Raw genomic sequence first — 10,230 nt, forward strand, 5'->3', positions numbered from 1 at the left:
ACATTAACTAATGAAAAATGTGAAGTTGAAATGAATTACAGGTCTTAAAACTCATGTGTTCAGGGGTAAAATGTGTGGCTCGGGAGTTAAGAGCACTAGCTTGTCCATGGTTTCTAAGTTCAATTCTCAGGATCCATATGGTTGCTCAAAATTGTCTATAACTGTGATCAATATGATCTGATGTCCTCTCCTGGTGGATAGGCATACATTCAGACAAAACACCCATATATATATAAAATACCAAAATAAATCAATCTTGTGTTTTGTAAACTACATGTGGTAATATCTACTAGTATTTACCTTGTTGAATGAAGTAATGATATTTAAGAATCTTTGCAATGATAATACTTTATAAATCTAAATTCATGTTTAGTTTTGTCACATAATAATTTTCCTTAAAAAGACAAAATTTTCTAGGAATAAAAGAGTATTTATTCCTGCTTCCCTTACCTGTATCAGGATAGTAAAGAGATGTTTGTCCCTAGGAGGGCTTCCATAACAGCCAGGGTACTGCCAAGCCAAATTAAGCCCATCAAATCCATTCTTTCGCAGGAACTTTATAACTGAAGTAATGAAAGAGTGGCGGTTTTCAGGAGTGGACACCATGGTGATGAAACTAAAGGAACCCAAAGAAATCATAATAATGCCTCAGGAACATAACACACTGGAATAAAGATATTTTACTGATTAATATCTACCTCTGAGCTTGTCATCAGGACCTTTCCCCAGATTAAGTCTCTGTGGTTCTCAGGGAATCCATGTACAATCTGTGCTTTTGGTCAACTTTCCATTTATTTTATTATTAATCATCTAATGTTCTGTATATTGAATGCAACTGTCTTTGTTTTGAATACTACAACATATCAGCTTGTTTGGTCTTCAACAAGTTCCCAAATTCATGTGCTCTCAAAGAAGTCTTACTGCTTATGCATATCCATTTTCTTTCCCTTCTTTTGGAAACAATGATCAAAAGTATACCAGTTGTTCCTCTGGCTTTGTGTTCTGAGACAATTTAAGGACATCTGTTATGAGAAAGGTAACTAAATCTTAGGGGATGGAATGCCAGAATATTAATCCAAACATTTAAACATATGAAATACATACTAGTCTTTCCAATATCTTTTAGTTAGTATTGAAGTTCCACTGTAGACATTTATTTAGTTAACTTGTTCAATTAGTGGACATTCTTAATACTCTATTTAAGACTGTGTAGGATAATGAGACAGAAATCACACTACTCTAGATCATCTTCAATAGAAAGTGAATAAAAACCTCTCTGGAGAAGACTTACGAGCCAGTTCGAAAGTTCCAGCAACCAATAGACAGGAGTGTTTTCAGCTTGTTGTTTCTTTAAAGCAAAAGAAAAGAGAAATTTCAAATTCCATGGGTTCTCCTGTTTGAATTGGAACTGTTTGAGGTATTGGGCCTGATCTTATGACTTCATCTTCTCTTCATATTATACAGTAAATTTTGAACAATTTTTCCATTAATAAAATTATATTTTTTATTTTTTGTAATAGTTTATAGTTTTTATTAGATATTTTCTTTATTTTCATTTCAAATTTCAACCCTTTGCCCCATTTCCCCTCCAAAAGTCCACATATTCCATCCCAACCTACCCTGTTCACTAATCCACTCACTCCCACTGTCTTGTCCTGGCATACACCGCCCCTACACTGGGGCATAGAGCCTTCAAAGGATCAAGAGCCTCTCCTCTAATTGATGTCCCACAAGGCCATCCTCTGCTACATATGTGGCTGGAGGCTTGAGTCCCTCCATGTATACTCTTTGGCTGGTGGTTTAGCCCCTGGGAGTTCTGGGGGTACTGGTTGGTTCAGATTGTTGTTCCTCCTATGGGACTACAAAACTCTTCAGCTCCTTGGGTCTTTTCTCTAGCTCCTTCATTGGAGACTCTGTGCTGACTACAATGGACAACTGTGAGCATCCACTTCTATATTTGTCAGGCACTGGCAGAACCTCTTAGGAGAAAGCTATATCAGGATCCTGTCAGCAAGAACTTGTTGGCATGCACAATACTATCTGGGTTTAGTAACTGTGTATGGGATGGATCCCCCAGTGGGACAGTCTCTGGGTGGCTTTTCCTTCAGTTTCTGCTCCAAATTTTGTCTCTGTATCTCCCCCTATGGGTATTTTGATCCCCTTCTAAGAAGGACCCAAGTATCCACACTGAGGTCTTCCTTCTTCTTGAGCTTCATTTGGTCTGTGAATTGTATCTTGGGTATTCCGAACTTCTGGGCTAATATCCACTTATCAGTGAGTGTATATCATGTGGGTTCTTTTGTGATTGGGTTGCCTCACTCAGGATGATATCAATAGTTTCTAGTTCATCCTTTTGCATAAGAACTTCATGAATTCATCTCTTTTAATAGCTGAGTAGTAAGTACTCCATTGTTTAAATGTACCACATTTTCTGTATCCATTCCTCTGTTGAAGGACATATGGGTTCTTTAGAGCTTCTGGCTATTATTAAAAAACTGCTATGAACATAGTGGAGTATGTGTCTTTATTACATGTTGGAGCATCTTCTGGGTATATGCCCAGGAGTAGTATAGCTAGGTCTTCAGGTAATACTATGTCCAATGTTCTGAGGAACTCCCAAACTGATTTCCAGAGGGGTTGTACCAGTTTGCAATCCCACCATCAATGGAGGAGTGTTCCTCTTTCTCCACATCTTTGCCAGCATCTGCTGTCACTTGACTTTTTGATCTTAGCCATTCTGACTTGTGTGAAGTGGAAACTCAGGGTTGTTTTGATTTGCATTTCCCTGATGACTAAGGATGTTGATAATTTCTTTAGGTGCTTCTCAGCCATTTTGTATTCCTCAGCTGAGAATTCTTTGTTTAGCTCTGTAGCCCATTTTAATAGCGTTATTTGGTTCTCTGGAGTATAACTTCGTTTTTTGTATATATTGGATATTAGCCCTCAATCAGATGTAAGATTGGCAAAGATCTTTTCCCAATCTGTTGATTGCCATTTTGTCCTATTGAAATTGTCCTTAGCCTTACAGAAGCTCTGCAATTTTATGAGGTACCATTTGTCAATTCTTGATCTTAGAGCATTATGTTGCCATAATCTTAAATAACATCAAAGTAACTTGGGCAAACTAAGGTACAAATTTTTATAAGCTATATTTTTGCCTTCAAAATTATAATAAAATTATAATGTTCCTCCCTCCAAACCCTCCCATATATACATTCCCACAGTCTGTTTCAAATTTATGATCTCTTTTTTAACTAATTACTTTTGTAGACATATAGTTACAAAACTATTAAGGAACATATATATGTATATATGTATATATACATATATATATGCATATATGTAAATATGTGTAAAATATTTCCTACATGAGCCCAGTATCTACACCTCTACAAGCCCTTCCTCTCCCCATTCTAATTTCTCCCATGCTCCTCCTCCAAAATTCACACAAATAATGTACTAGGCAATATTTCTAGTGTCTACAATTCAGAATGACAGTTAACTCATATCCTGATCAATGAAATAAAATGGTATATGCTATTTGAAATATTGTGTTTTCAGTCTCTATAATAATTAATACAATTCAATGCTTTAGAAATACAAAGACTCTTGGGAATAGTGGTTTTAAACTCTTTCCAAAGTGCATCTTTCATGAAAAAAAGAACACTAAATATTTGGTCGGTGCTGGTGCCCTGATCAGACCTTGGGAGCAAGCTGTGCAGCCACTACCACAATACCCAAAGGAACTCCACTCCCAGGTGCTTTAACACATGCAGGATCAGAGGTGAGGAGGACACAACATCTGTCTCAACACTGAGAGTAATGTGTACCAGCAGGACCCAGGCACACAGAAACTCTGCCAGCCCAGTGGCTCAGGTTGCTTCCTGTCTGTCTGGGCCAGCTGGTGCTCTAACAATCCCAGGATTACAGGATCCCAGAATCACAGGATCACAGAGACAGCTTGACTCTGAGGAGTTCTGACACAACCAGGATTACAGGAACGACAGCCTCCAGTCAGATTTAGCAAGGGCAGGTAGCACTAGAGATAACCAGATGGCAGGAGGCAAGCATAAGAAAATAAACAACACAAACCAAGGTTACTTACCATCATCAGAACCCAATTCTTCCACCATAGTAAGTCCTGGAAACTCCATCACACCGGAAAAGCAAGATTCAGATATAAATCACTTCTCATGATGATGATACAGGACTTTAAGAAAGACATAAATAGCACCCTCAGAGAAATACAAGAAAACACAGGTAAACAGATAGAAGCCCTTCAAGAGGAAACACAAAAATCCCTTAAAGAACTACAGGAAAACACAACCAAACAGGTGAAGGAAATGAACAATGCCATCCAGAATCTGAAAATGGATATAGAAACTGTCTTAACTGTTTCTAGTCCTGCACAAAATATCATGACCATGAAGCAAGTTGGGGAGGAAAGGGTTTATTTGGCTTACTTCCACATTGCTGTTTATCACAAAGGAAGTCAGGACTGGAACTCAAGCAGGTAAGAAAGCAGGAGCTGATGCAGAGGCCATGGAGTGATGCTCCTTACTGGCTTGTCTCCCTGGCTTGCTCAGCCTGCTCTCTTATAGAACCCAAGACTTCCAGCCCAGGGATGGCACCACCCACAAGGGGCCCTAGTGCCTTGATCACTAATTGAGAAAATGCCCCACAGCTGGATCTCATGGAGGCACTTCCCCAACTGAAACTCCTTCTCTGTGATAACTCCAGCCTATGTCAAGTTGGCACACAAAACCAGCCAGTAGAGAAACAATAAAGAAATCAGAAAGAGAGACAACCCTGGAAATAGAAAACCTAGGAAAGAAATCAGGAGTCATAGATGCAAGCATCACCAACAGAATACAAGAGATAGAAGAGAGAATCTCAGGGGCAGAAGACACCATAGAAAACATTGACACAACAGTCAAAGAAAATACAAAAAGCAAAAAGGTTCTAACCCAGAACATCCAGGAAATACGGGATGCAAGGAGAAGATCAAAACCTAAGGATAATAGGTATAGAAGAGAGTGAAGACTATCAAGGTAATGGGCCAGTACATATCTTCAACAAAATTATAGAAGAAAACTTCACTAACCTAAAGGAAGAGATGCCCATGAACATACATGAAGCCTATAAAACTCCAAATGGACTGGACCAGAAAAGAAATTCCTCCTGTCACATAATAATAAAAACACCAGTATTTTCTCTCTGGTGACTTTCTAAGGTGGGGCCAGCCAGGAGGGTCAGGCCTCACAAGTCGAAGGGCAGCAGGGACAGGATCCTCTCAACCTCCTTCTACACCTAGGAGTGATGCCAGTGGATCTGCAACTCTCTCAGCCCCTTCCCTGCAAGCTGAGAGCCTGTCTTCAGGGAGTGCTTTAACCCAAGAACTCAGGTGAGATCTGCCATTTTCTCTCTGGTGACTGTCTAAAGTGGGACCAGCCAGGAGGCACAGGCCTCACAAGTCGCAGGGCAGCCTGGTCAGGATCCTTTCTACCTCAGACCACACCTAGGATGGACAACAGATCCACAGCACTCTCTGCACCTTTCCTGAAAGTGGACATCCTGTTTCCAGGATGTGCTCTGACCCCAGCACTCAGGATGGACAACTGATCCACAGCCATCTGTGCCCGGGATTTACCAGAGGAGAGCTGATCTCCCAGCTTACAAACCCACAGGAGGAACAAGCTGTAGTCAGAGACAGCAAGAACATTTAACACCAGAGATCAACAGATGGCAAAAGGAAAATGCAAGAAACCTACCAACAGAAACCAAGACTACTTGACTTCATCAGAACCTAGTACTCCCACCATAGCAAGTCCTGGATACCCCCAAACACCAGAAAAGCAAGATTGGGATCTAAAACCATATCTCACAATGGTGCTAGAGGAATTTAAGAAGGACATGAATAACTCCCTCAAAGAAATACAGGAGAACACAGCTAAAGAGGTACAAGCCCTTAAAGAGGAAACAAAAAAAATCCCATAAAGAATTACAGGAGATCACAAGTAAACAAGTAGAAGGCCTTTAAGAGGAAAAACAAAAATCCCTTAAGGAATTGCAGGAAAAAAACAAACAGGTGAAAGAATTGAGCAAAACCATCCAGGATCTAAAAATGGAAGTAGAAACAATTAAGAAATCACAAAGAGAGACAACTCTGGAGTTAGAAACCTTAGGAAAGAAGTTAGGAAACATAGATGCAAGCATCACCAACAGAATACAAGACATAGAAGAGAGAATCTCAGGGGAAGAAGATACCATAGAAAACATCGACACAACAGTCAAAGAAAACACAAAATGCAAAAAGTTCCTAGCCCAAAACATCCAGGAAACCCAGGACACATTTAGAAGACCAAAACTAAGGATAATAGGTATAGAAGAGAGTGAAGACCTCCAACTTAAAGGGCCAGTAAATATCTTCAATAAAATTATAGAAGAAAACTTCCCTAACCTAAAGAAAGAGATGCCCATGAACATACAAGAAGCCTATAGAACTCCAAATAGACTGGACCAGAAAAGAAATTCCTCCGGGCCACATAACAGTCAAAACACCAAAGGCACAAAACAAAGAAAGAATACTAAAAGCAGTAAAGTCAAGTAACATATAAAGGCAAGCCTATCAGAATTACACCAGACTTCTTGCCAGAGACAATGAAATCTAGAAGATCCAGGGCAGATGTCATACAGACCCTAAGACTACTATGGGTATAGATGTCATGCCAGCCCAGACTACTATACCCAGCAAAACTCTCAATTACCATAGATGGAAAAACCAAAGTATTCCATGACAAAACCAAACTCACACAATATATTTTCACAAATCCAGCCCCTCAAAGGGTAATAAATGGAAAACTCCAATACAAGGAGGGGAACTACATCTCTGAAAAAGCAAAAGTATTATCTTCCAACAAAACTAAAAGAAGATAGCCACATGAACAGAATTCCAACTCTAACAACAAAAATAACAGGAAGCAACAATTACTTTTCCTTAATATCTATTAATATCAATGGACTCAATCCCTAATAAAAAGACATAGACTATCAGATTGGGTACGTAAACAGGACTCAACATTTTTTTCATACAGGAAACCCACCTGAGTGACAAAGACACACACTACCTCAAAATAAAAGACTGGAAAGCAATTCTCCAAGCCAATGGTCCCAAGAAAAAGCTGGAGTAGCCATTCTAATATCAAATAAAATCGACTTTCACCCTAAAGTGTTCAAAAAAGATAAGGAGGGACACTTCATATTCATCAAAGGTATGATCTACCAAGATGAATTTTCAATTCTGAACCTCTATGTTCCAAATCAAAGGACATCTACATTCATAAAAGAAACTTTACTAATGCTCAAAGCACAGATTGCACCGCATACAATAATAGTGGAAGATTTCAACACCCCACTCTCTGCAATGGACAGATCATGGAAACAGAAACTAAACAAAGACACAAAAAGAAATAAAAATTAAAAAAAATAATAAAAACACCAAATGCACTAAACAAAGAAAGAATTTTAAAAGCAGTAAAGGAAAAAGGTCAAATAACATATAAAGGCAGGCCTATCAGAATTACACCAGACTTCTCACCAGAGACTATGAAAGCTAGAAGATCCTGGGCAGAAGTCGTACAGACCCTATGAGAACACAAATGCCAGCCCAGGCTACTATACTCAGCAAAATTCTCAATTACCATAGATGGAAAAACCAAGATATTCCATGACAAAACCAAATTTACACAATATCTTTCCACAAATCCAGCCCTACAAAGGATAATAGATGGAAAACACCAACATAAGGAGCAAAACTACACCCTAGAAAAAGCAAGAAAGTAACTTTTCAACAAATCCACACAAAACTAATTCCACCTTTTATAACAAAAACAACAGGAAATAACAACTACTTTTCCCTAATAATATGAAAATTAATATTACCAACATAGCCTCATCGATTGAAATCCAAAAATATGAGGAATTAGAAATTTGTTGACTGTCATCCAATGGTCTCTCTAATTTGGTATTTGGAGAAATAGGTCCAATATTGTACAATTGATATACACTTTCTTCTTGTTTGTTCATGACAGTGCTTGCTGGGTACCACATAATATCCTTGAAATCTTGCTTCTCCTATCTCAGCATCTCTATTAGTAGTATTGTTTAGTTCATGTTTTTACACTATACTATGGTTTTCAGAGCAGCTTACATATTTTTAAAGTATTTATACAGCCAAAAGAAACATAGACATTAAATTGGGAAGTGGCTTGTAAGAGAACAACAAAAAGTGAGACTGAATGCTTTGCTTGACATTTATAACCCTTGTATCAAGTTTGAAGAAGAGGACTTCATAAGTTACTCTTTCTCTGAAATGTATACTTTTCTAAATTATCACAGCTAATGAACCAGATCCTTACCCTCACCTAATGTCTGTGCCACCTCCCATCAGAACCATTATTCATTGAAACAGTTGGTGAATGACTTTATGGATAGACCATCCTAAAACACACACCATTTCTTAAATGAATGTAACCTGTTCTCTGTGGGCTGAGATTAAAGTCACTCACTCAAGTCAAATAGCTTTGACCATAGCAGGAAATCTGTATCCATAAATCATGCCTACAATTCATTTCTTGGTGTAGCAGAACTGTCAACTCTCAGCTTAGCTACAATGGAGGTAAAATCCTTTGTCGATGTGAGGGTCATTGAAGTACAGCCTTATTACGATGAAATCCAGTTTCTAAAAATTGTTCTTATTTTGGGCTTGTACCACTATAAAAGCCAAGATTTTAAGCTCTACTAAATACAAAACAAACAAACAAAAAGACTTTATACTAGTAGTGATCTATTATTCTAAAATATACAGTTAATATGTTTGGAGTTATTTAAAATTTATATTGAGAAAGCATATGTATTTTCAGTACTGCCATAGACAAGCATCTAAATAAGACTGTTAAATTGTTATTTTATATCAAACAACTTTTATAATACTAATTTTTATTGTTATAATATTTTATAAATTTTAAAGAATATGACAAAAAAGGTATTGTAGGCATTGAAGGGGGTCTCTGGGAAAAGTTGAGGTACAAAAGGGAACCAAGAATGTGATTTAATTCTATTTACCTAAAATATGTTTTTAAATGTTAACAAATTCAGATAAATTAAAATCATGTAACTTTTCTCATCATAGTTCAATAAAACTTAAATCAAATAAATATATATTTGTGTGCATTGTCTTTTTTTCTGCCTGATTCTGGTTCTGTTGTTCTGGGATAGGGACTCACATATTATCAGGTAATCTTTGATTCTTGGTCCTGTGAAGGTTCTATGCCCCAGTGTTAGGGAATGTCAGTGTCAGGAAGTGGGAGAGGGTGGGTTGTTCAGTAGGGGGAGAGGGGAGGGAACAGGGTTTTTTCTTCTTTTATTTCCTCTTTTTTTCTTTTGTTTTGGAGGAGAAACTGGAAAAGGAGATATCGTTTGACAAGTAAATAAAGAAAATATCTAATAAAAAAGAAATAAAAAAGTTCATATTCCCAGTATAATTAACAGCTCAATTTCTAACAATATTTATGATAGTACAACTGATCATGGTAGGAATCACCTTATTTTTGTCTTATGTATGAATAAACAGAACAGATACACAAATTCCAAGGTAGTAGGGATTGTTTATTTTTCACAAAAGATATTTATACTAAAATGCAGAAAATTCTTCTGATAATCAATCAGACTATTTGGTTTCTAATTCATAGTATGCTCAACCTCTTCCTTCTTTGTGCAATTCACCAAGACAATAGAGTTTTTGAGTGATTAAATATACAAGCACATATCATAGGTTATATGATGCTACATACATACTTATCTGCAGGTAGAATTATAATTTTGGACCACTGTTTCTCATCAAATGTAAAAAAAAAAAAACAAAATAAGTTAAAGATACAAAAGTAAGTTGTAAAATGATGACACTACCTGAAAGAAACATGGATAAAGCTCCACAAATGTGGCCTAGAAAATGATTTTTCAAAAAGGTGTCCCACCATACAGGCAACAGAAGAAAAGATGTTCAATGGGATTATGTTATACTACAGATTCTTTTTTTTTTTTGAAAACTTTTATTTCATTATGATGAGAAAAGTTACATGATTTCAATTTATATGAATTTGTCAACATTTAAAAACATATTTCAATTAAATATAATTGAATCACATTCTTGTTTCCCTTTTGTACCACTGC

At 37.1% G+C, this 10,230-nt stretch overlaps 1 protein-coding gene across 1 annotated transcript in view; it reads right to left on the bottom strand.

Moving 5' to 3' along the window:
- LOC116094240 (acidic mammalian chitinase-like) overlaps window positions 1-10,230 on the bottom strand; it is a 30,303-nt gene that overhangs the window by 13,469 nt on the left and 6,604 nt on the right. The window contains exons 4-5 of the mRNA XM_031376149.1: window positions 1,292-1,348; window positions 451-616 (exon numbers count right to left, since the gene is read on the bottom strand). Coding sequence (XP_031232009.1) covers window positions 451-616; window positions 1,292-1,348 — 223 coding nt within the window. The remainder of the gene's footprint in view (window positions 1-450; window positions 617-1,291; window positions 1,349-10,230) is intronic.

This window comes from Mastomys coucha, unplaced genomic scaffold, assembly GCF_008632895.1.
Source record: "Mastomys coucha isolate ucsf_1 unplaced genomic scaffold, UCSF_Mcou_1 pScaffold16, whole genome shotgun sequence".
NCBI classification, from domain to species: domain Eukaryota; kingdom Metazoa; phylum Chordata; class Mammalia; order Rodentia; family Muridae; genus Mastomys; species Mastomys coucha.